Below are 24088 nucleotides of genomic sequence, written 5' to 3'. Positions count from 1 at the left end.
AGCTGGAAAATGCACACAACGCGTCTGCACAACAGTCATGAACACTTTTCACATGCAATTTTCACACATTTTCACCGGGAAAACACTGAAATTCCGCCAAGTCGCCGCGCGCATGTCAACTCGACGACGCGACTGGACTGAAAATGACTCCAACAGCCTCTTCTTCTTCCTCCTCGCGTGACTGTCCGCGCGATCCACCGTTGATGTCGCGGCGCTGCGGTCGGTGAGTGGTGGCTTTTCGACAGTCCAACACGCGCGCGATTCCGCCAAAAAAGCATAACCAACAAAATCCCAATCTCGCTACAAAACTCTGCATTTCCATGATTTTAAGAGATTTGGAAGATCATTACCGACTCTCCTTTAATGTATTTCAGTGGAAAACTCGGTGGAATATGTAGTTTTGTATCTCTTACATCTGAAAACACCTTGCTTGATTTTTATACAGATTCTCATTCTTCATGAACGGAAATGGCGTGAAGTGAAGCTGCTGAATCTGATATTACCACACAAATAAACCTCTTTTTGAACCACTTTATTGTCTTCTCTAAACACTACAAATTAGCTGTGTGAATACTTTACGCTCGGTCTGTGAAATTTCGTTACAAAAAAACCAGGAAAATCGTTCGCGTGGGTGGTAAAATCTTGGTGGATGACTGCAGAAATTTCAGGTAAATTTTTTTCATCTTTCCATATCTTCTCACACACATTTCTTTTTAAATATCTCTTTACACATAAACCCTTAAATAAATTAACATGGTATGATTCCTGATTTTGTTTATGTATATAACACAATATTTGCACAATTTCACATCGAATTTCCAAAAAAAAATTATAATAAATTTCAATATCATTCACTATATATATATCTTCTACCTTCTCAATGTTCTCAATCAATAAAACTGTATCATTATTTTCGATGTGGCGCACCTTTTGGCCCTACAGACAGGTCAAGAGGAAGGTTTTCATTTCTTTTGTAAAACGTTTATTTTAAAATTAAGTGATCTTTAAGTGATTTCAGTGGTTTTTCTAACATGAGAAATCCCTAAGTATTTTGAAATATCGAATAAAATCACTAGTAAAATGGAGAAAATGATTAGCAAAAGAAATACCTCAATGCCCAAAATATCTCTCCTGTGGAGCTCTTTCACTCCTGCTGGGTCGCGTGTTCTGTGTGATTCTGGCAATGGCGAGGAGAGAAGGCTTTACTTGCCGGCGCCCACGGCCTTCATCAGGGCGTCCGTGGAGAAGGACTTGGGGCGCTCGATGGGCAGTCCCAGGGCACGATCCCAGACCAGCGAAGCGAGCACGCCGAGAGCGCGCGAGACGCCGAAGAGCACGGTGTAGTAGTTCATCTCCTTCAGCCCATAGTATTGCAGCAGGACACCCGAGTGGGCGTCCACATTGGGCCATGGGTTCTTCACCTTGCCGAGCTCAGTGAGAATCGGCGGCACGGTGGTGAAGATGGTGGAGACGAGCTTGAACAGCGGATAGTCAGGCAAGTGCTTCTGGGCGAACTCCCTCTGCACCATGTAGCGAGGATCTGTCTTCCTCAGCACGGCGTGGCCATAGCCAGGCACAACCTGGCCAGACTTGAGTGTCTTCCAGATGAAGTCTTTGATGTTGTTCTCAGACAAGTCGCTGCCCAGCTCCTTCAGCATCTTCTGCAGCCACACGAGCACCTCCTGATTGGCCAGACCGTGCAGAGGTCCTGCCAGACCATTCATACCGGCGGCGAAGGATAAGTACGGATCACTGAGAGCAGAAGCCACGAGATGCACAGTGTGAGCGGACACGTTGCCACCTTCGTGGTCACTGTGAATGGTCAGGTACAGGCGCATGAGTTCGGTGAAGATCTCATTGTCGAAGCCCAGCATGCTGGTGAAGTTCGCCGACCAATCCTTCTTCGTATCAATGGCACCAATTCCCTTGCCATCCTTGTAGGTGTTCCTGTAGATTGTCGCCGCCACCACAGGAAGCTTGGCAATCAAGTCCATGCTGTCCTCATACGCATACTCCCAGTATTTGCTCTTGTGAACACCCTGGAAACACAAACAGCCCTCATAACCAGTCCACGCGCTAATCTCTCTCCAAACTTACCTCAGAGTACGCCTTGGCGAATTTGCTCTCGGAATTGAGCGCAGTCACGGCGCACGACAGCTGTGACATGGGATGGAGAGTTGTGGGGAAGTTGTTCAGCATCGTGACCACGTGCGAGGGCAGGGCGGCACGATTTGCCCACTCCCTGGATAGAGAGTCCACCTGCGCTTGCGTTGGCACGTCGCCAGTGATGAGCAGCCAGAAGAGGCCCTCCGGCAACGGTTCGCTGCCGCCCTTGGCCTTCGGCAACACCTTCTGACACTCCGGAATCGACAGGCCGCGGAAGCGAATGCCCTCATCCGGATCCAGCACTGACGTCTCGCACACCAGCCCCTTGATGCCACGCATGCCACCGTACATCTGCAAGACACTCACATGGGAGAGGTCAAAGATCACTCAGTGCAATTACATAAAACTGTCGGAAGTTTCTCGACGACACAACCGAATCTCTGGGCGCACGTCGAGGTTATCACACTCATAAGATAATCAAAAGCACTCCCATAAAGGCGCTGACCGGAAAAATGGCAAGCTCACACTGTCAATCACCCAATTCTAATCACACCGCGATCGTCTGATGATTTCTCTCCCTGGTGCAAGTGCAAGTTCACCATTTCCCGCCAAAACGCGCGCACGACCACGTGTTGATGTTGCGCAACACAGCATCACGCATCGCGTCAATGGGAATTTCACCGGGTATTTAATTGAAGCACACTCACGGTGTCAAATTATTCAATTTGGAATAGTACGGCATGAGATGACGCAGCCAAGGTCACAATTTGGGTCACTTGCCCACAAACACACCAGGATTGATTAGCTTCAGTCAATCGAGCTGTACCATAAATGATAGTACAAGAGTTGTTTTTATGCTGAGAGCAGATTAGGAGCAATAAAAGTTAGTATAGACGGTAAATTCAAATATGGGTGGGGCATAGAAAAGGGCGGAACTTATTTAACTCTTTATTTGTGTGTGATGTGTTTCTAGGTCACTATGATTGAATGCGATTTTTGTAGAAAACCAATGAAGTCCAGTGCAAAATTAAATAATTGACAGCTTTTTATCACATGCACGATTTTCTACTACTTTCAAGGCTGCTTCTTCACACAAAGCTGCGGGTTGTCTGATGTAAATAGAACATTTTCATAAAGTTTTCCTCAGTGTTATTCTAATCATGAAACTTGACTCTTCATTAACTCTTTAATCATCAAGCATAATAAGAAGTCTCCTGACATTATGCTACTCCCAAAAGATAATCAAGATATCAATCAAACAGCAGGATAACTTTCATTCCAATGCAGAAAGAAAATCCATCAAACCCTCGCTGTGACATGTGAAGTAGTACAAGTGTTTCCAGGCAATCTCTCCCCATAGATCATAAAAACAACTCAAAAACCCATTTGTTCAATTTAATCAGCGCTCGTCCATTCGGCAGCCAGAGTCTAAATAAATCGTCACTCAACACACCCACATTTCCCAAGAGGCCGACAATTTGCCCCTCTGCCAAGAGATCATCTCTCATTGTTCCGTATCTCTGCGACCGCTCAAGTGGCTTCAATTGAATTGCACGACGCTCAATCGAATTATTAAATTGAGGCGCCCAGAGAGTCGTGCAATTGCTCTCAATCAGACAAATCTAATAATGCAAATCACACATATTTTCTTACCATGTCCACAGTGACTTCGCCCATCTTCGTGGCGCCATACTGCTTCCTGAAGTTCTTCACGCGCTCCTGCTCGCGCGGGATCTTCTCAGCCAGGATCGCCCGCAAGTCCGTGTTATCAGCTGAGATATTCCTCACGCACGTCACGATCGCCGGCAGTCTCTGCAATTCAGAACAAGTCACACACACACACATTAGATAAGATCTCTCTCTCGGCATTGACCTCAAAAGATACTTCAACACAACTCCCCCAAAACTCTCGTCACATTTGCAGGCTTTGCGCCTGTGTGTTCACTCTCAAACATCGTGTTGTGAAAAAACTCTCAGAGACCTTCAGTGTTTCATTTTCAGCGTCAATCAGTGAAGGTGACCAGAGAATATGCTCAAATTTGTTTTTCACCTCATCACGCAGCGCGCCTACGTGAGAGATAGACGGAATGTAGCCAATTGATAAAATTATCACGAATTTCTGTGTGCCATCCTCATCTAATCTCCCCACAAAATCAATTCTGCACACTTTTGGCAAGATTATCGCGCGTCTCTCTTTGTCCATTTAACACCAGCAAATTGCGCAACCTTGGCTCAAATTTTTCACTGTCAATGCAACAGACAAAAAGCCATGAGCTTCAGCTGAAAACATGCAATGGAATAAAAATTCACACGATCTCTGTATAAATATATTTCGCATTTGTCCTTAATTCTAAAGATATTTCGCGCTCAAATGCAAATTTTTTGGGAGCAATTCTTCGCTCTCATTTCCAAGAATTTTCTGTGTCAGTTTTCGCCTCTCCTTGGGAATTTTATCTCGCACCACATTTACACAATTTCGCCCCGGCTCTGCGATAAGACAAGCCCGCAATCCCTTCAAGTACACTCCGAATGCCCTTTATTCCCTGTCGACACAAACCTCAAGGCACATCTATAAATAGAGCATATCAATGAACTTTGAATTGGTCGAAGAGTCATTTGAAAGTGAAATATGGAACTGAGGAATTGGATTTCCATAATTAAGAAAAATGTGTCTCATTCCGGCGTCAGGCAACTGGTTGTTCGTGCTGGAAATCTCTCATTTCTTCAGCATGTATTTCACAAAAGTGCAATCCACTCACGGTGTCAGTGATTTCAAAATAAACCCACTTCAGTAGCCGAGTTCAAGATCAGTGGAAATTCCAAATTGAAGTGGATAAAAACAAGGCAAAACCAGTTAATTTTAGTATCCAAGAATTGCGAAAACACACCTCAGATTGTGGAAAACAAGTTTTACGTACACTGTGTTTAAGTAAACTATTTACTAAAGTTTAGGGAAGACTTTAAATGTCAATTAACTTATTGATTAACTATTCAATGAATAAGAAATATTTATCTCCAAAACCACATTTATTGTGTAAATTCCAAGATTTCAATACACTTTTTATTTTATTTTGTGATTTGTTCCGCCTATAAGGGCTAAAATAGCTCAATTTCATAGGTTAAGTATTACGACAATGTGTTTTCTGTGAAACTATTAAAATGCAATAAACGCTTATCGTTTTTCTAGGGTAATTTTCTTCTTTTCAGTTAAAAAACAAGGCTTTTGATAATAACCGAAACTACGGAAACTACTAATCACCACAGAAAAATAATCCACTTAATCTAATAGCTTTGATAAAATAATTTCAATTCAGCCAGATTTTTTCGAATTATATGTCTTTGTGTTTTGGAAAGTTTTTCGCCCTTGAACCTTCGATATTTAAGAGAATTTGCAGATTTGTCCCAGCATATTTTTTCTCGCGTCCGAGCAGAGCCAGTTGGATTGCAATATCAGTGATCTGCGGTCATCCATCACGAGCGCCGAAAGTGTTTTACTTTCAACTTGAACTTGATCTTCCCACACGGCGAAAAAACCCGCAACTCGCTTGTGTTTGAGACACTTTTTTCCGCTGCTGCGATAGCGCGATCACATGATAACACGCCCAGCCGCAAAAAAATAGCGCTGTTCAGCGGGAAAAGCGGAGTGAAAATCCCTTGAGTTTCACCGTGGAAAATGCAGGGACGGCGGCAGAAAGCTCATGGGTCATGTGAATTTCTAATTGAATTTTTTCCCTGCCCACGGAAACCGCGCTAATCCAACGAAAATCGCCACTCGTGGCGCGGAGTTGATAAAGTCGCGCACAATTTCTTCGTACGCGATGATATAATCATTTTACATGAGGTTAAGTAAGTGCAATGCTAAAAATACAGCCCCGAACGGGATTGCACGGGAATTTTTTCTCCATTGATGACACTTTTCCTCTTTGATGACACCGCGTCGACATTCCCTGTCGCTTTTCTCACGGTGTAGTCAAAAGGAGAAAAAAAATGACAGGTTGGCAAATTATCTCGCGTGCTAAGTGGTCAAATTTTCCTCACTGCAAGGTCAAAAGGACTTCGCACACGCTCATGGACGTCCCCACGGGGAATCGTCCTTCCAGGAAGACGCTCGTGAGAGCCCCAAGGGCGCCGCCCCGCCGCGAAGGCGCCCCAAGCCCCAACTCGTCGGTCACTTCAAGTGGGTCTCTCGGTTATGTAATCCTTCGCACATCACCTCAATTGCTGCAGCGGAAAATCGAAGTGGGGGGCGTGGGGCGCGCGCCAAGCCGCCACGACGACTCCAACCACGCGTAAATGGGCATTTTCGGGGCTTTTATGGCCCAAATCACACGCAAATCAACTCATCGCTTTACGCAATTCTCCCCACCAGAAAATGCACAATTTGTCACTAACCTGCTGCGATGCAGATAACCGGAAACAAGACAGGCGTGATAGAGCCATAATTGAGCAGGAAATTAAAGAAATTCACACGAAAAATTCTCTCCAACTGAGGCAAAATTCCTCCTCCTTCGGCGGCGGTCTTGGGCAAACTGCCCGCGTTTCTTCTCCGCGGCGACTACGGCGGTGTGCAGCGGCAGCGACAGAAATCTCAAGAGCTTTCGTGCTTTCAGCGAGAATTGAACGATAGGCGGGAAACAGAAATCATACAACTTTATTAGGAAGGGAGAAAGTATCCTCAACAAAGGCCAAAAAGAACTCAATCTTCTTCATGTGCACTCCAATCCGGCTTTTCTCGAGTTCCTTGAATTCTCTGCCTTCAGGATCGATGAATCTCTTGCGAAAAACGCCTTGTGAAAGTTTTTCCTTCGGTTTATACATTTTGGCTTTAGACAAAGCAGTGTGAAGATCAGAAAGAGCAGCCAAAGTAAAGGGTTTTCTCTTTTTTATCATCTCGATGTCTTCCTTCATCATCCGGACATCTTCTTGGTCCACAGGAACTCCATGATTTCTCGCTTCGTGAGCCACAGATTCCACAGCAAGAGCGTCAGAGTCATAATTCGAGTTGCTCTTCATATTCCCACAAATTGTAAAAAGGAAACTGCAGAATTCGTTGGGAATACTCTGGAAATCACCATTGAAGTGTCTTACTGAGAAGGCATAAGCCGCCAGGATGTTGGTAAGATTATGGCGGACACAAGAAGCCGGCGGCTTAACAGAAATCTCCTTCAAGCTCTTAATTTTGCTCAGAATCTCAGGATGATAGATTTCTGGGCTGCTGGAAGAAGTTTCCTGGACAAGCTTCTTCTCTTCCTGACTCTCCGTCCACCAGGGAGTGTAAACTGGCACAAGATTCGTAATATCTCCTCCATGAACGATTGTCTCAAACTCTATTTGCTCACTGGAAGTTAGCTTGCTCCAAACAGCTTCCGGATCATTGAGATCCACTCCATCGAGTCTCGAAGCGAGGTCCAACTCTGCACAATCATCATCAGAGTCTAAGTCGCTTTCCCCACTGCCTCCGAACTCTTCAAAATCCTCTAAATCCTGTGTTCTCTGCAGAATCTCATACATTTTCCTACTGGATTCACTCATTCTCTTGCTATTCCCTGCCGTTGCCATTTCCTCCTCTATACACTCCTTGTAGAAGTTCTCCGAGCATTGGAGATGCGCCTGGCTTTGATAGCAAGGCACGGAGCAATAGAAAATATTGCATTTTGGACAAGAGTACTTTGCCTTTGCTTTCCAGCACCTGAAAAACACAAATATTTATGCTTATTACTAAACTTCCTCGACATGTATGGTACTCACAGTTGACATTGATCGTCAGAAGACATGATTCCAGTTAATAAAGATATTTGTTATCCTGTATTTTCAGAGAAATTTACACAAAAACTGTTTGGATTGTTTACTATTTGCTCACATTGAGCTTTTTCGAAGTCAATCGGGTTGCCAGATGATACGTCAGTTTGTTTTGGTATCGCTGTGTTTACTCTCCATAATTCCCCGTTTTCCCTGATAATAGGGAAATTCGTAAAAATTGTATATCTCAAAGTGTTCTGTAACACCTCATCTTCACAGAGAAGTCAAAGATCCTGAGTTCAATGGTAGTTTTCTAGCTTATTCTAGTGTTTTTCACTATTTGAGGTTATGTCATCATGAGCTCCTGTTTTTCTCCCAAGGAACCCAATCCTGTGAATGGAGGCAGCAATGTGGCGTCTCCCTATGGAGGGAGCAATCCTCCAAATGCCGCCACACCACCTCAAATCCAGCCGCTGGTTAGTGCAGCGCCTTCAGCTCCAGCTGCAGCTGGAGGCGTCGTGACGGGAATTCCACCGCCAGGAGCTGCGCTGGGATTCTCCCCGATGGTCTCACAGTTCAGTATTCCACCCCCTGGATTCACAAACTTCGCCCAAGATCCCGCTTTGGCCGCCGCGGCGGGAATTATACCGTGCGAATGGACAGCTCACAAGTCTCCGGACGGTCGGACTTACTATTACAACAGCGTGACGAAGCAGAGCTCGTGGGAGAAGCCAGACGAGCTGAAGACACCCACTGAGAAGCTTCTCTCCACTTGCCCGTGGAAAGAGTACCAATCAGACCAGGGAAAAGTGTATTATCACAATGTGAACACGAAAGAGTCTCGCTGGGAAGCGCCTCCTGAGTATTTGGAAGTTAAGAGCAAGATAGCGATTGAAGAGTAAGTTAGATACTTTCTTGGCGTTTGTATAGAATTGTTTTCAAGTGTGTTTCTTGATTAAAGGGCTGCAAATGCGGCGAAAGCCGTTGCTGCGATGACCTCTTCAGGAATGCCTAATTTGGTACTGCCCGTGGCTTCAGCAGCCATAATTCCGCCTCTCATGGCCACAGCGACAGTGACTCAAGCTTCGGCTGTCGCTTCTCCGGCGAATTCTCCGCTACCGGACTCAAACTCCAACGAGAACTCCTCTTCCGCTCTGGATCAGGCGATGGCAGCCACTCTGGCGGCGATTGAAGTGCCAGATATGCCACCCAAGGAAGGCGATGGAGACTCTGGAAAGACTTCAGACTCTGGTGAGCCGCCCAAGATGGAGTTCAAGGACAAGAAAGAGGCCATTGAGGCGTTTAAGGAGCTGCTAAAAGAGAAGAATGTTCCGTCGAACGCGTCCTGGGATCAATGCGTGAAGATCATCTCGAGAGATCCGCGCTACATGTCGTTCAAGGGTCTAAATGAGAAGAAGCAGGCTTTCAATGCGTACAAAACACAGAAGATGAAGGATGAGAGAGAAGAGAATCGCCTGAAGGCGAAGCAGGCGAAAGAGAATCTGGAGAAATTCCTCATGACTTCTGAGAAGATGTCGTCGTTAATGAAGTACTACAAGTGCGATGAGACTTTTGCCAATCTGGAGGTGTGGAAGTGTGTTCCTGAACAGGACAGGCGGGATATTTACGAGGATTGCGTATTTAACCTGGCCAAGAGGGAGAAGGAAGAGGCCAGAGTGATGAAAAAGCGGAATATGCGAGTTCTTGGCGATTTGCTGCAATCGATGACTTCCATAACATACCAGACAACGTGGTCAGAGGCTCAAGTGCTGCTGCTGGAGAACACAGGCTTCAAGACGGACGTTCATCTGCTGGGGATGGACAAAGAGGACGCTCTAATTGTCTTTGAGGATCACATCCGGAGTCTGGAGAAGGAATACGAGGAGGAGAAGGAGCTGGAGAAGAAGCGAATGCGTCGTTTGTCGCGAAAGAACAGAGACGCTTTCTTGGCTCTCTTGGACACGCTTCACGAGGAGGGAAAACTGACGTCAATGTCGTTGATGGTGGAACTGTATCCCATCATTTCGTCTGATCTCAGATTCTCAGCCATGCTGGGTCAGTCCGGATCCACACCGCTCGATCTCTTCAAGTTTTACGTGGAGGATTTGAAGGCGCGCTTCCATGATGAGAAGAAGATCATCAAGGAAATCCTGAAGGAGAAAGGCTTCCAAGTGCAGGCGGATTCGACATTCGAGGACTTTGCCACTGTAGTGTGCGAAGACAAGCGATCAGCCACGCTGGATGCAGGCAATGTGAAGCTGACGTACAATTCTCTGTTGGAGAAAGCTGAAGCTGCGGAGAAGGAGCGTCTGAAGGAGGAGAACAAGCGCATCAAGAAGATGGAGAATGAGCTGAAAAGCGTGTGGCTGGAAGCTGGACTCACTGGCCAAGACTCGTGGGACAGTGCCAAGCAACTTGTGGCCGATCTGGAAGTCTTTAATGCTTATGATTCCGAGGAGAAGGTGGAGAAAGTGTGGCAGGACTTCATAAAGGACTGCGAAGACAGTTGTACGCATCATCATTCGCGCTCCAGGAAGTCAAAGAAGAGCAAGAAGTACAAGAAGCGGTCAAGATCATCCACCAAGTCGGAGTCTGAGGAGTCGGAAGTGGAGTATGAGAAGGTGAAGAAGAAGAGACAGAAGTCTGTCTCTCAATCCACTTCATCGAGTAGCGAGAGTTCCGAGAGTGTGGAGAAGAAGAAGCGAAAGAAGAAAAAGCACAGAAAAGTCTCAGTTTCTGTGAGTTAACCGAAGATTTCCTGGGAGATTTTGAACTGATTCAATTATTTTTGTTTGCCTTAGCCTTACGTGTCACCCGAGAGACATCATCAGCCTTCGATTACGCCACCTTTGAGTCCTGTGGAAGTTGTGAAGAAGGTAAATAGAGATGTTCTGACTTCCGGACAGAAGATTAATCATTTCTTGGTATTTGCAGAAGAAGAAGGACAAGAAGAGGCGCCGAAAGTCGCCGTCAGAGAGTCCAGAAAGCGAAATTTCAGATCGAGGATCGGCTTCACCATCGAAGATTGACGATCCTGGCCTCAGTGAGTCGGAACTGGAGTCTCAGAGGGCGGCTTTGTTGGCGCAACTCAATGAATCGGTGGATGATTAAGCAATTGGCCAGCTTTGATACTTTTCTCCATATATTACAATTAAATTTCTGCCACTCAATGTTTCCGTCGTGACTTGGATGTGACCTTTGTCCATCCGGGCTCCATGTCTTCCTCCTGAATCGCCATGGAGGCACCGCTAGCACTTGGAGCGAAGCCCGCAGGAAGATCTGTGACTGTGAAACCGTTTTGCTGGCTTTGCTGTGGATTCTCCTCATCTTCTGACTCTGAAGAGGAGTTTTCCACGGCAACATAAGTGATCTTGTGGCTGGGATGCAGCCAGATTGATGCTACAGGAAGCTGTGCCAGTTCACTGGCAATCTCAGTCAATTGTCCGGACTTGAACATGTTGAGATATTTTATGAGAAAGTGACTTATTTCCTGAGACGAATTGTCATCGCAGATCGTCTGGAATTCCTGGTCCAAATAGTCATCCAAAGCGTCCTGCAAGTCCTCAGGTGACGGAGTATTTGGCTGAGTGCAGTAATCAAAGGTATGATTCATCAAATCAATGGCTTTCTGGAATAGGGAGGAAAACTTGAGTTGCTGCATGAGTTTTTCCTCGGCATTAGCGGAATCTTACTTGATGACCATTTCGACCACCCATTCCATGTTCAACAGCAAGCCTCAGTGCTGTCCACCTGTTGAATATATTCTCCACGATCTCTCGGAACTGTTCACTACTCATTGCACCAACTTTTTGTTGTAAATCCTAAAGAAAATGATATTCTTCTCTGAAGAAAACACGTGTTTATTAGCCTAGTCGTTTTGTTTACGATTTTGCTGTCATTACTTTCGAAGAGCTTTTTCGAACATCTTCATGCAGCCTCGCAATCATTCGGTGTCAATTCGTCAGACTGTTTTTTTTCCCTGATCAAAACAATGAGATTCTTTTTCCTCTATTTTTCTGTGATATCTCTTCTCCTGGCGAATGGAGAAGTGGAGAAAGTGTTTAAATATCAACCGAGACATGTTCACTTATCCTTTGGAGGTGAATTTCGCTGAAATGGGTGAGAAAAGGGGTGGATTTGTTTTATTTTTCTTTGTTCTCTTTGTCCTCTGCAGAATCAACATCCGATATTGTCGTCACTTGGTCAACAATTGACGATGCGGGAAAGTCTCTGGTGGAATACGGAATTGGTGATGAGTTAGACCAAAGAGCTGTGGGGAAGTCTGAGAAGTTCGTCGATGGCGGACCGCAGAAGAAATCCCAGTGGATTCACCGAGTGACCTTGTCAGGATTGAAACCTGAAACTCGCTACTCTTATCACTGTGGCGGGAATCTGGGCTGGTCTGCGGAGTTTTGGTTCGTCACGCCACCGGCTGGAGATCAGTGGTCGCCTCAGTTCGCCATCTTCGGCGACATGGGAAACGAAAACGCCCAATCTCTGGCCAGGCTTCAGAATGACACGCAGCGCAGAATGTACGACGCAATCGTGCACGTTGGCGACTTCGCCTATGACATGAACTCAGAGAACGGCGAAGTGGGCGATGAGTTCATGAATCAGATCGAGAGCATCGCTGCCTATGCGCCGTACATGGTTTGTCCGGGGAATCACGAGGAACGCTACAACTTCTCCAACTATCGCGCGCGCTTCTCGATGCCCGGCGGCACGGAGAATCTCATGTACAGCTTCAACCTCGGGCCGGTGCACTTCATCGGCTTCAGCACGGAGGTGTACTACTTCATGAATTACGGCATCAAGAGCCTCGTGATGCAGTACGAGTGGCTGGACAGGGATCTGGAGGAGGCCAACAAGCCGGAGAATCGCCAGAAGAGGCCGTGGATCATCACTTTTGGCCACAGGCCGATGTACTGCAGCAACCAGAATGACAATGACTGCACTCACAATGAGACTCTGGTGAGAGTTGGCCTGCCTTTCACGCATTTCTTCGGCCTGGAGAATCTCTTCTATCGGCATGGCGTGGACGTGGAATTGTGGGCTCACGAGCACTCCTACGAACGCTTGTGGCCGATCTACAATTATCAGGTGATGAATGGCTCCGCCGAGGCGCCGTACACGAATCCCAAGGCTCCTGTTCACCTAGTCACGGGTTCGGCGGGATGCAAGGAAGGGCGCGAGCCCTTCCCGGAAGTCGTTCCCGACTGGAGCGCCTTCCACAGCCGCGACTACGGCTACACGCGCCTCAAGGCGCACAACGCCACGCATTTGCACTTCGAACAAGTGTCTGATGATCAGGATGGCGCCATAATTGACTCCTTCTGGATCATCAAGGACTCTCACGGTGGATATCAATAGTCAATCTCTACTCAGTCAAGCGGATCTGAGGAATTTGTTGTGTAGTTAAAGGCCAGAACTGAGAATTTATCTGCAAATAAACGATCAAGATAAAAATTAAATTTTCTTTTGATTTCTGTTTCTAGGCATTTAAATTGCGCTTTAAGATTTAAAGGGAAATGTGGTCAATCACTCGTTTGCTCAGCTTCAGGACAAACTGGGATTCTTGAAGCCAACTCGAATTGTGATGAATCGGCAGAAGTTTATTATTTCATCCAGGCAAGGGAGAATTATTAGTATGTGAAACAACTTCAGCTTTTTCAAGCTACAAAACATGAAATTAGGCGATACGGAAGAAGGTTAATTATTACCTCTGCGAACGATTACAATAGCTGTGCGCTCTCTTGAACGCGAGAGTTCATTCCCCTCTTTTTCGCGGTGGTACAAAAAATACCCACGAGCGCTGATGTCGCGTTTATTGTGCTTCGATTGTCAAAATATTTTCAGACACGCACGTAATGAGGAAGATATAAAGTGGATTTTAGTGTAATTTCAGTGGAATATTGAGTGAAATTGTATCTGCAAGTGTTGCTTCAACAATGTCCGAGTCTTATGGTGAGTTGCACTTGCTGATGTGCGCTGGGATTTGGCCAGGAAAGTGGCGATGGAGGAATGAATGACGGCTCCTTGTTCTCTCTCTTGCCAGATTACCTGTTCAAGTTTCTCATAATTGGAAGTGCTGGGATTGGAAAATCTTGCCTGCTTCACCACTTCATCGAGAGCAAGTGTGAGTGGGGGTGCGCTGAGTGTGGGAAAATGCACTAATGGTTCGCTTTCTTGCAGTCAAAGATGACTCTTCGCACACAATTGGCGTGGAATTCGGAAGTCGCATCGTGAATGTGGGTGGAAAATCGGTGAAGCTTCAGATCTGGGACACTGCTGGTGGGTTTGATCTTGCTTTCCAGGCTGTGACAGCTTCGCTGACTGTGTTTTGCTTCGCAGGTCAGGAGAGATTCCGCTCTGTGACGCGCTCGTACTATCGCGGAGCCGCTGGGGCACTTCTGGTGTACGACACCACGTCCAGGGAATCCTTTAACGCTTTGGCCAACTGGCTGAACGACGCCCGTACTCTGGCCAGTCCCAACATTGTGATCCTGCTGGTGGGTAACAAGAAGGACCTCGAGGAGGAGCGCGAGGTGACTTTCCTGGAGGCGAGCACGTTCGCGCAGGAGAACGAGCTCATCTTCCTGGAGACGAGCGCCAAGACGGGCGAAAATGTCGAGGAGGCCTTCCTCAAGTGCTCCAAAACCATCCTGGCGAAAATTGAGACCGGCGAACTTGACCCGGAACGCATCGGAAGTGGCATTCAATACGGCGATTCCGCCCTGCGCAATCTCCAGACGCGACAGCGAATCTCCCGGACGCCGACGTGCGCCTGTCACACTTAAGTCAGCACTCAAAATCTCTTCATGGCACGTCGTAGCGACTTGTTAATTTATTTTTATATTGATTGCAATTGTGCGTTGTGAATCGGGCAGGAAACCTGTGGGAAAATCTCATTATTTTATCTCTCTCTCTTGCCTTCTGTGGATGAGAAGTTCATCATCTCTCTGTGAGTCATTCCACCACTTTATCGTGCTGCATTTACTGTCTGAAGAGGGACGGAAGAGCTGTAAATTAAGTGTGTGATCACATGATGAGAAAAGCCCAAAATTCCCCATCTTTATCTTGTACAATTGAGTATCAAATGTGGCAAAGAACTCCTCAAGTATTAGAGAGGCAAAATGTAGACAATAGGATTGAAATGTAGGTGTTTTCGTAGGCTAAAATCGATAAAAATGCTATTTTTGTAGGAAGTTGTCTACTAAACCTTCCGAATATTAACGTTTTAACTGTTTGTGTATGGGATTTTGGGCACTCCATTCCAAAAGCACAGCATTTCCGACCCTCACACACGATCAAAGTGCAAATAAATATTGCGAATCGCTCACAAAGAGGTCAAAACTGAAACTAACCATGTGAAAATTCTCTTGGATATGCAGAAGAGTGAACAAAAGGCATTGAAAGCACAGTGAATGCGATAAATTATTGGCAATTATAGTAGATTGTTTTTAAGACAACCAGTGAAGAAGAGAAATATTCCATTTGGTTCTTTTTTTTAATTATTGGATAACCAACCTTCAGTGTATTCTCAAATAAAAGTGTACATAAAGATCAGTCTTTCACTAAATTTGTCCAATTTGCATTGAACATGAGCATCAAATCTGCTTTTGATTTGTTTTTTGAGGCTTCATTCAATTTCTCCTGGAATTTCTGCCACTTTTTGTGAGAAACTAACTTCGTGAGTCTTCTGGAATCATTCAGTTTCCGGTATTTGCTCTCGTCCTGCAGGAATTTCATCAGAGACTTCTTATCAAAGATGTTATGTGGTGTGTGAGATGATAAAGTTTGTCTGTCTATCACTATTCCAGTCTCCTCTTCGTCCAACTCCATCGGAACGGGCTGCTGAGTCTCTTCAGGGGCACCAGCAGCGTCTTCCTCCTCATCGCTGAACTCCACAAATTGTGATTGAGGCTTAGACGGCGTGAAACTGCCCGTTACCTCTTCAAGAGTCTCTTTCCACTCTTTTCCAAGCCATTGATCGAGTCTCTGAGGCAAGGAAAATCCCTTCAAGAACACAGATTCCGTCCTAGCAAAATGCCTCTGCATAGAGAACAACCTGTTGTACATCAGCACAGTGTTTCTACACAGATCTTTGCTGTGTTTCCAAACTTCCGCCACTGTGGCCAAAATCATTGTTCCCAAGTCAATGAAATGTCCGCGATTGATCGTGCCGAGGAAGAATCTCGCCACTTCCTTAGACAAGAACACCACTCTACAGAGGATTCTTGTCAGTCCCATCATCCGCAACAGCATGTACTCAATGTACTGCCTCGAGGGTAAACGCGCGCCGCCTTGACTCTCAGCCGCATATGTAGGAAAGCAGCCTAAGACGTTTTCCACGCAGTCCACGATCTTCACCTCTTTTGCACGCAACAAAGCTATGTTCATTTTGCGCAGGGATTTGAAGCCCACCGTGGAGCGAAATTGCTGAGACATCCTGGCGATTGAACGTGAGATTCTAGCCGCTGGAGGCCCCAAAAGCGCCACTGAAAGACATTTCCGAGCCTCTTCCAGGCTCTTTCGCATTTCAGGCATTTCACGTGCCGGCAGCGTGGATTTGAGGGTCACCAGAGGTGGTGCATTCAAATTGCGCTGATTCCACATGATTTCTGGAAGAGAAAGCACCAAAATTAGTAAAAAGAAAACCACATGGCAACGCAGAAATCTCTTCATGGGTTTTTCAGTCCGCCCTAGACAATAATCATTAGCTTTCATACAAAGTTCTAACCATTATTTTATAGGGTCTCATCATAGAGTAGGTTTATGTGACAAAAAAAGCACCGAATTAGTGGGAAATTGAGAAAAATTTTTACCTTTTTGGTGAGGTCGAACACTTCGTGGCCATGGCGTTGCCGGAAATGGGAATTCATCACAAATCTTGCAGAGGGCGTAGCAGTCGAAATTCCCCGCTTGCATGCCAGTGTCACTCCGGCGAAATGTGAGGTTAGGGAGTTGCAGCTGGTGAAAAGGGTGAAAAGCTTGTGAAAAGCACTCTAATTTTACTTGCTTTGCAATGCCAGTTTACGAGTTATTTATGATCCTCCGGCAGATGTCCAGAGTAAGTGCACAAATTGAGTTTCTCCCTGGGAAATCGCATTATTCATATAATTCCTGAGCATTTTACAGCCGGACGTCGTGTCATGTATGAAGAGAGCCTCTGAGATGATCTTGGACAGAGGCGGTGTGATCCGTTCGATAAACAATATGGGCACGATGGAACTGCCGTACAAGATGAGCAGCCAAGGAATTGTGCATCGCACAGGAACTCATTTCTTGGTGGAGTTCAGTCTGCCGCCCAGTCAGATTGAGGATATCAATGAGGAGTTCAGCAGAGACGTGGACATCATCCGGAGAGGCTTCTACAAGACAGAGGACGACCTTAAGAAGACAAAAGTAAAAGCCTGCACTCTCCACGAGGAACTTCTGCCACCCGCCTATCGGAAGGAAGTCCAGGAGATGATCGCCATCGGCAAGCGGAAGCAGAAACCCAAGTTCAAGTACAACTCCGGCCTGGATTACTATCCGTTCGCCAAGTAGATTAATATTCTCTGTAGTCATTTTGTTGTAACTTTTATTGAGACACCTAAATTCACAGAACATGTTCAATTGCGGCTAATATCAGAATGTTTAGGCAGCCTCTTTGGCGAGGCGTTCCGCCTTGGCCACAACCTCCTCAATGGGACCCACCATGTAGAATGCCACTTCGGGCAGGTGGTCGTACTCTCCACCCAGAATCTTGCTGAAACCCTTGATGGTCTCCTCCAGAGGAACGAGCTTTCCGGCGTGTCCTGTGAACACTTCGGCGACTTGGAAGGGCTGTGAGAGGAATCTCTGGATTTTCCTGGCGCGTGCCACTGTGAGCTTGTCCTCCTCACTCAACTCATCCATACCCAGAATGGCGATAATGTCCTGCAGAGATTTGTAGTCCTGGAGAATCTTCTGCACGCCTCGAGCAATATTGTAGTGCTCCAAGCCAATGATGTTGGGATCCATGATGCGGCTGGTGCTGTCCAGAGGATCCACAGCGGGGTAAATGCCCAGCTCAGCGATTGCACGGGACAAGACAGTTGTGGCGTCCAAATGGGCGAATGTCGTGGCCGGCGCGGGATCAGTAAGATCGTCAGCGGGCACGTAAATGGCTTGCACGGATGTAATGGAGCCCTTCTTGGTGGTGGTAATGCGCTCCTGCATGCTACCCATGTCAGTGGCCAGCGTCGGCTGGTAGCCCACGGCTGATGGGATACGACCCAGCAAGGCGGACACTTCGGAACCGGCCTGCGTGAAGCGGAAAATGTTGTCAATGAAGAGCAACACGTCCTGGCCCTCCTGATCGCGGAAATACTCAGCCACAGTGAGTCCGGTCAGAGCGACACGAGCACGAGCGCCTGGAGGCTCATTCATCTGCCCGTACACCAGAGCGACCTGCAAGAACAGCATTAGAAGTTTTCCAGGAATATGAAGAGTCAGAATCTCACCTTGGAGGTCTTGTCCTTGAGGGAAATGACACCGGATTCGATCATCTCGTTGTAGAGATCGTTTCCCTCGCGTGTCCTCTCGCCCACACCCGCGAATACTGAGTAACCACCGTGAGCCTTGGCCACGTTATTGATCAGCTCCATGATCAACACCGTTTTGCCCACGCCGGCGCCGCCGAACAGGCCAATCTTCCCTCCCTTGGCATATGGCGCCAACAAATCCACCACTTTGATGCCCGTGACCAGGATCTCCTGCTCCACGCTCATCTCCACGAATTCCGGAGCCTCAGCGTGAATCGGGGCGAACTTTGTGGTGTCAATCGGACCGCGCTCATCGATGGGCTCGCCGATCACGTTGATGATCCTGCCCAGTGTCTCAGCGCCAACGGGGATCTTGATGGGAGAGCCAGTGTCCAGCACTTTGTGTCCGCGCACCAGACCTTCCGTTCCGTCCATGGCAATCGTGCGCACGGTGTTTTCGCCCAAATGCTGCGCCACTTCCAGCACCAGCCTGGGCTTGCGGCCCTCAACTTCCAGAGCATTCAGGATGGGTGGCAGGCTCTCATCGAACTGCACGTCCACCACGGCACCAATTACAGCCACCACACGACCATTCGTCGTGCCAGCCTTTGCCGCGGCCGCATATTGACGGTCTGCAAGGGAAAATCAATCGCCATTTTTTCCACTTCCACATTACGTAATTCCGGGCCTGAAAACAGCGCCAAATATGCCTAAATTTTGGAATACTCACTGAATTGCACAAGGCCGGAAACGAATCTTCCGGTTTCGCACCTGCTGACCACTCGGACAGCGCTATTTATCGCGGAAAACATCCTTTTCGCTGCACTTTTCACTTCACGGGACGAGCAATCGCCCTATAAAAAGCGTGCGGAAAATGTCACAAGATACCCCGGAAAGTCGTAGGACGACAAATTCTGATTATGGCAACACAGATATTTTAAATTTATAGGCGGAAGAAAAACGATCAAAATATTTTGTACGAATGTTTTTATGTACAATAAATGGGATCATTTCTGAAGAAATAATAAGTCTTCTGTCGCTATACCCAAGCTTGATCTTGGACGCATTACTAAAGACGATAGAAAATGTGGAAAAGAATTTGGATCACCGGGATGCTATCAAGCTTATTGGCTTGTCACTGAGATTCATTGCTTGCGAAAAACAATTTCTGTATTTCTTGGGTCGGCACAATAATCATCTCCGTTGGCTCTATGTATATGCTCAAGCTCGAAACCACAATCCGAGGAAATCGAGGTACTTTAGATATGCGATAGAAAAGCAGCCTTTGCTGGAATATATTGGCTTGCCCATAGACATTCATTCAACAAAAGATTTTGATGGACTAATATCTGCGCTCTCTAAGAATTGCAAAGTTTTGCGCTACATCATCGTGAATATGTACTACGATTGGTTTCACGATCATATTCTTCCAGTCGAGTGAGTTATTTCTCTCAAATTTCACTGAAATGCCGAAAATTATAAATATATTGTTTTTGCTCTTTTGCTTAAAGGACACTGGTGGAAGTTTGCAGAAAATTCGAAGCGGTTTTGATTTGGAGAGGCATGGAAGTGCTTGAAAGGGGAATTGAAATTTTTATCCCCTACGATTACTTGGAGCTGGTCAATCACAATATTAAGCTTGTGATAACTAGTGTGTTCAATGCGGACCACATTGATTTTTCGTTGGATGGCATTGTGGACCCCATCAACAAGAACTGGCTGAAGTTTTTTGACTTTAAATTCGAGTTTCGCTTTTGTTAAACTTTCCTATATATTCTTCTATATTGAGTTCGGATTAAAAATGATTTTTTTTAATCTTCATGGAGTCTGCAATAAATTGAAATATTCTATAATTGAATTAAAATTTTTGAAAAAATCTTTGTTGTTGAGTTCAAATCACAAGTTTAGGCGTTTTCGACGAGTGTCGCTGACAGCGCGCCGTTTGGGCGGGAAACTCAGTGAGAGGCTTTCGAGGAGGCTTTGTGTTGTTCGTGTGTGTTTTCCCATCTGGTTTTGAGAGTTTTTCACGCATTTTTACTGTAAATTCATTGGAGATATGTCGGTAAGTAGCTTCTTCATATTCCAATAAATAAGAATTCAATGTGGATTCATTATTTTTGCGGGTGTTTCGATGGTAAAAATGAGAGCGACTAAAACTAACCTAATTTCATTTTGGGATCTTCCAGGAAACTGATTCGCCAATTCCGCCGACGCCCAGTGATGTGGACACTGAGGATCACCGGCAGATCCGCGCAGCCATGGAGTCTCCAGTTGGGGAGTTTGAGAATGCTGAGGATCTCCTGGGAGACACGATTGTGCACGAGGATGAGGATGAAGACGGCGAAGAGTTGTTTGGAGACAACATGGAAAATGATTATCGCCACATTCCTGAGCTGGACCGATATGATCAGACCGCGTTGGATGATGAGGATGACTTCAGCGTCATGTCAGAGTCCGATCGTCGGGCTGCCGAAGCGGAGATGCGTCGTCGGGATCGCGCGCTGGGCATAATAAGGGATGATCGGGATTTGCTGTACGATCGCAGCGATGATGAGGATGATATCCCGAGGGCGAAGCGCCGGGCGGCAGAGAAGGCTGCCATGGGAGGTGAGCTGGAGGACGAGGAGATGGTGGAGTCAATTGAGAATCTGGAGGATACGAAAGGACACTCAACGAAGGAGTGGGTTTCAATGCTGGCGCCTCGCACTGAGATCACGAATCGCTTCAAGAATTTCCTGCGCACGTTTGTGGATGAGAATGGACATCAGAGATACCGCGATCGCATCAGGCGCATGTGTGAGCAGAATCAGTCTAGTTTTGTAGTGTCTTATCCGGATCTGGCCACCAAGGAGCACGTTTTGGCGTACTTTCTGCCCGAGGCGCCTTTCCAGATGTTCGAGATCTTCGACAAAGTGGCCAAAGACATGGTGCTGAGCAATTATCCCACTTATGAGCGCGTCACCAATGAAATCCACGTGAGAATCTCCGATTTGCCACTCGTGGAGGAATTGAGAACATTCAGGAAGCTCCACTTGAATCAACTGGTGAGGACTCTTGGCGTTGTCACTGCCACAACAGGCGTCATGCCTCAGCTCTCCGTGATCAAATATGATTGCGTGAAGTGCGGCTACATTCTCGGGCCTTTCGTGCAGACACAGAATGAAGAGGTGAAGCCAGGATCGTGCCCAGAGTGTCAGAGTTCTGGTCCATTCTCCATCAACATGGAGCAAACGCTGTACAGAAACTACCAGAAGATCACACTGCACGAGTCTCCGGGAAGGATTCCGGCGGGAAGAATTCCCAGGAGCAAAGACTGCATCCTCCTGGCCGATCTCTGCGACTCCTGCAAACCAGGAGATGAAATCGAAGTCACTGGCATTTACACAAACAACTACGATGGCTCTTTGAACACCGATCAGGGCTTTCCAGTGTTCGCCACAGTGATTCTGGTCAATCACATTGTTGTGAAGGACTCCAAACAAGTTGTTCAGTCGCTCACTGATGAGGACATTCACGAGATCCAGAAGCTGAGCAAGGATCCCAAGATCAGCGATCGCATTGTGGCCAGCATCGCTCCGTCGATTTATGGACATGACTTCATCAAGAGAAGCCTCGCTCTTGCCTTGTTCGGCGGCGAGGCCAAGAATGCTGGGGAGAAGCACAAGATCCGTGGTGACATCAACGTGTTGATCTGCGGTGATCCGGGAACGGCAAAGTCGCAGTTCTTGAAGTACATTGAGAAAATCGCGCCCAGAGCCGTCTTCACCACTGGCCAGGGCGCTTCGGCCGTCGGTCTCACGGCGTACGTGCGCAGAAATCCACAATCGCACGAGTGGACCCTCGAGGCGGGTGCTCTCGTGCTGGCCGACCAAGGAGTATGTCTGATTGATGAGTTCGACAAGATGAACGACCAAGATCGCACGTCCATCCACGAAGCGATGGAGCAGCAGTCGATTTCCATCTCCAAAGTCGGCATCGTGACATCTCTCCAGGCGCGCTGTGCAGTCATCGCGGCTGCCAATCCCATCGGGGGGCGTTACGATTCCAGCATGACTTTCACGGAGAACGTGAACCTGTCGGAGCCCATTCTCTCCCGTTTCGACGTGCTCTGCGTGGTTAAGGACGAATTTGATCCCATGCAGGACAAGCATTTGGCGCAATTCGTGGTGCAGTCGCACATCAAGCATCATCCCGCCATGGAGGATGGACTGCAGGAGAGTCAACCATCTCAGCAGACGGCGGTGAATGTGGATGAGATTCCCCAGGAGATGCTGAGGAAGTATTTGGTCTACGCCAAGGAGAACGTTCGCCCCAAACTTACCGTGAGTTTCCTCAATTTCTTTGCCCAAGAAACATATGTCACCAATGTCTTGTTTCTTTCTAAAATTGCAGAATATGGATCAGGATAAGATCGCCAAGATGTACGCTCAGCTTCGACAAGAATCTCTGGCGACGGGAAGTCTGCCGATCACGGTGAGGCACATTGAGAGCGTGATCAGAATGTCCGAGGCGCACGCGAGAATGCACTTGAGAGACTCTGTGCAGGAGAATGATGTCAACATGGCCATCAGGATGATGCTGGAGGGTTTCATTGAGGCGCAGAAGTTCAGTGTTATGAAGAAAATGCGATCTGTGAGTATCTTTGAACACGCAAATCCTCGCTTCTCTCTCACAAGCGGATTATTTCTTTCTTTGCAGACCTTCCAGAAGTACCTATCATTCCAAAAGGACAACGCCGAGCTGATCTTCTTCATCCTGCGTCAGTTGTCCCTGGACCAGCTGATGTACGTGCGCTGCAAAGAGGGCCCCAGCGCCACTCACATCGAGATCATGGAGCGCGACTTGATGGAACGCGCGAAGCAGATCAACATTCACAGCGTCAAGTCCTTCTACGACAGTCCCTTGTTCCGCAACAACGGCTACACGTTCGATCCCAAGCGAAAAGTCATCGTCCAGGTTGTTCCGGAAGCCGCGGTGGTTCAGTAAATGCCCTTTTCTGTTCACATACTTTTATTTTGATTAAAACTTGTGAGATTTCTTATGACTATATCTTTTTATACATCAATCAAATAAGCGTTAAATTAAACAAGGAGACAACATTTACTTGCCGCGGCTCGAGGATGAACCCGAAGATGAGCTGGAGTCCGTCGAGGAGTCGCTGGACGACGAGGAGTCACTCTCGCTGTCCGACGTGTCACTCGAGGACTCAGTGCTGCTGTCGCTGCTGCTGCTCGACGTGTCATCTGACGAGTCTGGCTCAGAGTCACTCGAGGATGACGAGGAGTCTCCGGAATTCCGCCTCGGCGCTTTGGTTTTGGGTTCACCGGAACCGCTGGCTTTTGCCTCAATTTCGGTGATCTTCTTCTTCAACTGCTGTGTCCGGGAGGATCGATGAGTATATTTGCGCTTTGACTTGCACTCATAGCTCCAGTGGCCGTACTCGAGACACTTCTGGCAGCGCGCCCCATTCGGAAAAGCCGCTGCCAACTTCTCCGCCCTGGAAGATGAGGGGAAGTCATGAGAAAAAGTTTGGGAAATGTGTTTTGATGACGGTTTACCTCTTCTTCTGGGCTAATTTGTGCGCGCTCACCCCGGCCAGGGTCATTTCGGGGTCTTCTGGGGCGTCGGAAGGTATTTTTCACCACGAAATTGGACTTTTTCCACACAAAAACACTCAAAGTGAGGTTACATTTGCGCAGTGACGCGGAAGGGGAAGTTGGTTCGGCGCTTTTCCG

The 24088-nt window shown here is 47.1% G+C and overlaps 11 protein-coding genes across 11 annotated transcripts; 5 read left to right on the top strand and 6 right to left on the bottom strand.

Annotated features, from left to right (window-relative positions):
• Window positions 1-517: 517 nt before the first annotated feature.
• On the bottom strand, window positions 518-6657 carry LOC132255747 (probable citrate synthase 2, mitochondrial). Its single transcript, XM_059751895.1, has 4 exons — window positions 6499-6657; window positions 3760-3918; window positions 2098-2457; window positions 518-2039 (listed from the first exon to the last, which is right to left on the bottom strand). The coding sequence occupies exons 1-4, from the start codon at window positions 6544-6546 to the stop codon at window positions 1203-1205; spliced, it is 1404 nt and encodes a 467-aa protein (XP_059607878.1). The 5' UTR covers window positions 6547-6657; the 3' UTR covers window positions 518-1202.
• Window positions 6658-6739: 82 nt separating this feature from the next.
• LOC132255764 (zinc finger HIT domain-containing protein 2) lies at window positions 6740-7994 on the bottom strand. The gene is made up of 2 exons (XM_059751919.1): window positions 7855-7994; window positions 6740-7795 (listed from the first exon to the last, which is right to left on the bottom strand). The coding sequence occupies exons 1-2, from the start codon at window positions 7878-7880 to the stop codon at window positions 6748-6750; spliced, it is 1074 nt and encodes a 357-aa protein (XP_059607902.1). The 5' UTR covers window positions 7881-7994; the 3' UTR covers window positions 6740-6747.
• A 1-nt stretch (window position 7995) lies between these two features.
• Window positions 7996-11058, top strand: LOC132255724 (pre-mRNA-processing factor 40 homolog A). The gene is made up of 5 exons (XM_059751856.1): window positions 7996-8150; window positions 8226-8743; window positions 8807-10583; window positions 10647-10721; window positions 10780-11058. The coding sequence occupies exons 1-5, from the start codon at window positions 8148-8150 to the stop codon at window positions 10954-10956; spliced, it is 2550 nt and encodes an 849-aa protein (XP_059607839.1). The 5' UTR covers window positions 7996-8147; the 3' UTR covers window positions 10957-11058.
• LOC132255788 (uncharacterized) lies at window positions 10986-11739 on the bottom strand. Its single transcript, XM_059751951.1, has 2 exons — window positions 11538-11739; window positions 10986-11473 (listed from the first exon to the last, which is right to left on the bottom strand). Exons 1-2 carry the CDS (start codon window positions 11640-11642, stop codon window positions 11012-11014), a joined length of 567 nt encoding a protein of 188 aa, XP_059607934.1. The 5' UTR covers window positions 11643-11739; the 3' UTR covers window positions 10986-11011.
• On the top strand, window positions 11732-13310 carry LOC132255756 (acid phosphatase type 7). Its single transcript, XM_059751907.1, has 2 exons — window positions 11732-11945; window positions 12020-13310. Exons 1-2 carry the CDS (start codon window positions 11837-11839, stop codon window positions 13213-13215), a joined length of 1305 nt encoding a protein of 434 aa, XP_059607890.1. The 5' UTR covers window positions 11732-11836; the 3' UTR covers window positions 13216-13310.
• Window positions 13311-13658: 348 nt separating this feature from the next.
• On the top strand, window positions 13659-14646 carry LOC132255819 (ras-related protein Rab-4B). Its single transcript, XM_059751984.1, has 4 exons — window positions 13659-13809; window positions 13901-13981; window positions 14038-14136; window positions 14197-14646. The coding sequence occupies exons 1-4, from the start codon at window positions 13794-13796 to the stop codon at window positions 14640-14642; spliced, it is 642 nt and encodes a 213-aa protein (XP_059607967.1). The 5' UTR covers window positions 13659-13793; the 3' UTR covers window positions 14643-14646.
• A 757-nt stretch (window positions 14647-15403) lies between these two features.
• On the bottom strand, window positions 15404-16773 carry LOC132257914 (uncharacterized). Its single transcript, XM_059754974.1, has 2 exons — window positions 16671-16773; window positions 15404-16466 (listed from the first exon to the last, which is right to left on the bottom strand). Exons 1-2 carry the CDS (start codon window positions 16771-16773, stop codon window positions 15409-15411), a joined length of 1161 nt encoding a protein of 386 aa, XP_059610957.1. The 3' UTR covers window positions 15404-15408.
• LOC132255800 (small ribosomal subunit protein bS6m-like) lies at window positions 16772-17418 on the top strand. Its single transcript, XM_059751962.1, has 2 exons — window positions 16772-16915; window positions 16984-17418. Exons 1-2 carry the CDS (start codon window positions 16871-16873, stop codon window positions 17392-17394), a joined length of 456 nt encoding a protein of 151 aa, XP_059607945.1. The 5' UTR covers window positions 16772-16870; the 3' UTR covers window positions 17395-17418.
• Window positions 17412-19267, bottom strand: LOC132255730 (ATP synthase subunit beta, mitochondrial-like). The gene is made up of 3 exons (XM_059751869.1): window positions 19084-19267; window positions 18333-18985; window positions 17412-18279 (listed from the first exon to the last, which is right to left on the bottom strand). The coding sequence occupies exons 1-3, from the start codon at window positions 19163-19165 to the stop codon at window positions 17485-17487; spliced, it is 1530 nt and encodes a 509-aa protein (XP_059607852.1). The 5' UTR covers window positions 19166-19267; the 3' UTR covers window positions 17412-17484.
• A 1043-nt stretch (window positions 19268-20310) lies between these two features.
• Window positions 20311-23356, top strand: LOC132255714 (DNA replication licensing factor Mcm2). The gene is made up of 4 exons (XM_059751845.1): window positions 20311-20415; window positions 20540-22675; window positions 22746-22985; window positions 23052-23356. The coding sequence occupies exons 1-4, from the start codon at window positions 20410-20412 to the stop codon at window positions 23337-23339; spliced, it is 2670 nt and encodes an 889-aa protein (XP_059607828.1). The 5' UTR covers window positions 20311-20409; the 3' UTR covers window positions 23340-23356.
• A 24-nt stretch (window positions 23357-23380) lies between these two features.
• On the bottom strand, window positions 23381-24082 carry LOC132255808 (zinc finger CCHC domain-containing protein 10-like). The gene is made up of 2 exons (XM_059751973.1): window positions 23912-24082; window positions 23381-23850 (listed from the first exon to the last, which is right to left on the bottom strand). Exons 1-2 carry the CDS (start codon window positions 23956-23958, stop codon window positions 23454-23456), a joined length of 444 nt encoding a protein of 147 aa, XP_059607956.1. The 5' UTR covers window positions 23959-24082; the 3' UTR covers window positions 23381-23453.
• Window positions 24083-24088: the final 6 nt, after the last annotated feature.

The sequence above is a fragment of the Phlebotomus argentipes genome, unplaced genomic scaffold (assembly GCF_947086385.1).
Source record: "Phlebotomus argentipes unplaced genomic scaffold, Phlebotomus argentipes genome assembly contig_6, whole genome shotgun sequence".
NCBI lineage: Eukaryota > Metazoa > Arthropoda > Insecta > Diptera > Psychodidae > Phlebotomus > Phlebotomus argentipes.
The sequence above is the reverse complement of the archived record's forward strand: the minus strand, read 5'-3'. Positions and strand labels throughout refer to the sequence as shown.

Excerpts from the sequence above, each read along its gene's own strand:
- LOC132255756 (XM_059751907.1), top strand. The coding sequence starts at position 11,837 with ATGAGATTCTTTTTCCTCTATTTTTCTGTGATATCTCTTCTCCTGGCG. Across the intron at positions 11,946-12,019 it reads TGTTCACTTATCCTTTGGAG|AATCAACATCCGATATTGTC; the intron begins GTGAATTTCGCT and ends TGTCCTCTGCAG.
- LOC132255747 (XM_059751895.1), bottom strand. The coding sequence starts at position 6,546 with ATGGCTCTATCACGCCTGTCTTGTTTCCGGTTATCTGCATCGCAGCAG. Across the intron at positions 3,919-6,498 it reads GGTTATCTGCATCGCAGCAG|AGACTGCCGGCGATCGTGAC; the intron begins GTTAGTGACAAA and ends TCTGAATTGCAG. Across the intron at positions 2,040-2,097 it reads TCGCCAAGGCGTACTCTGAG|GGTGTTCACAAGAGCAAATA; the intron begins GTAAGTTTGGAG and ends TTGTGTTTCCAG.
- LOC132255808 (XM_059751973.1), bottom strand. The coding sequence starts at position 23,958 with ATGACCCTGGCCGGGGTGAGCGCGCACAAATTAGCCCAGAAGAAGAG. Across the intron at positions 23,851-23,911 it reads AAATTAGCCCAGAAGAAGAG|GGCGGAGAAGTTGGCAGCGG; the intron begins GTAAACCGTCAT and ends CTCATCTTCCAG.
- LOC132255724 (XM_059751856.1), top strand. Across the intron at positions 10,584-10,646 it reads ACAGAAAAGTCTCAGTTTCT|CCTTACGTGTCACCCGAGAG; the intron begins GTGAGTTAACCG and ends TGTTTGCCTTAG. Across the intron at positions 10,722-10,779 it reads CTGTGGAAGTTGTGAAGAAG|AAGAAGAAGGACAAGAAGAG; the intron begins GTAAATAGAGAT and ends TGGTATTTGCAG.
- LOC132257914 (XM_059754974.1), bottom strand. The coding sequence starts at position 16,773 with ATGCAAGCGGGGAATTTCGACTGCTACGCCCTCTGCAAGATTTGTGAT. Across the intron at positions 16,467-16,670 it reads TGTTCGACCTCACCAAAAAG|AAATCATGTGGAATCAGCGC; the intron begins GTAAAAATTTTT and ends TTTCTCTTCCAG.
- LOC132255800 (XM_059751962.1), top strand. The coding sequence starts at position 16,871 with ATGCCAGTTTACGAGTTATTTATGATCCTCCGGCAGATGTCCAGA. Across the intron at positions 16,916-16,983 it reads TCCTCCGGCAGATGTCCAGA|CCGGACGTCGTGTCATGTAT; the intron begins GTAAGTGCACAA and ends AGCATTTTACAG.
- LOC132255788 (XM_059751951.1), bottom strand. The coding sequence starts at position 11,642 with ATGAGTAGTGAACAGTTCCGAGAGATCGTGGAGAATATATTCAACAGG. Across the intron at positions 11,474-11,537 it reads GTGGTCGAAATGGTCATCAA|AAAGCCATTGATTTGATGAA; the intron begins GTAAGATTCCGC and ends TCCCTATTCCAG.
- LOC132255819 (XM_059751984.1), top strand. Across the intron at positions 13,982-14,037 it reads CCACTTCATCGAGAGCAAGT|TCAAAGATGACTCTTCGCAC; the intron begins GTGAGTGGGGGT and ends GCTTTCTTGCAG. Across the intron at positions 14,137-14,196 it reads TCAGATCTGGGACACTGCTG|GTCAGGAGAGATTCCGCTCT; the intron begins GTGGGTTTGATC and ends TTTGCTTCGCAG.
- LOC132255730 (XM_059751869.1), bottom strand. The coding sequence starts at position 19,165 with ATGTTTTCCGCGATAAATAGCGCTGTCCGAGTGGTCAGCAGGTGCGAA. Across the intron at positions 18,986-19,083 it reads TTCCGGCCTTGTGCAATTCA|ACCGTCAATATGCGGCCGCG; the intron begins GTGAGTATTCCA and ends TTTCCCTTGCAG. Across the intron at positions 18,280-18,332 it reads TCAAGGACAAGACCTCCAAG|GTCGCTCTGGTGTACGGGCA; the intron begins GTGAGATTCTGA and ends CTGTTCTTGCAG.
- LOC132255764 (XM_059751919.1), bottom strand. The coding sequence starts at position 7,880 with ATGTCTTCTGACGATCAATGTCAACT. Across the intron at positions 7,796-7,854 it reads TCTGACGATCAATGTCAACT|GTGCTGGAAAGCAAAGGCAA; the intron begins GTGAGTACCATA and ends TGTGTTTTTCAG.
- LOC132255714 (XM_059751845.1), top strand. Across the intron at positions 22,676-22,745 it reads ACGTTCGCCCCAAACTTACC|AATATGGATCAGGATAAGAT; the intron begins GTGAGTTTCCTC and ends CTAAAATTGCAG. Across the intron at positions 22,986-23,051 it reads TTATGAAGAAAATGCGATCT|ACCTTCCAGAAGTACCTATC; the intron begins GTGAGTATCTTT and ends CTTTCTTTGCAG.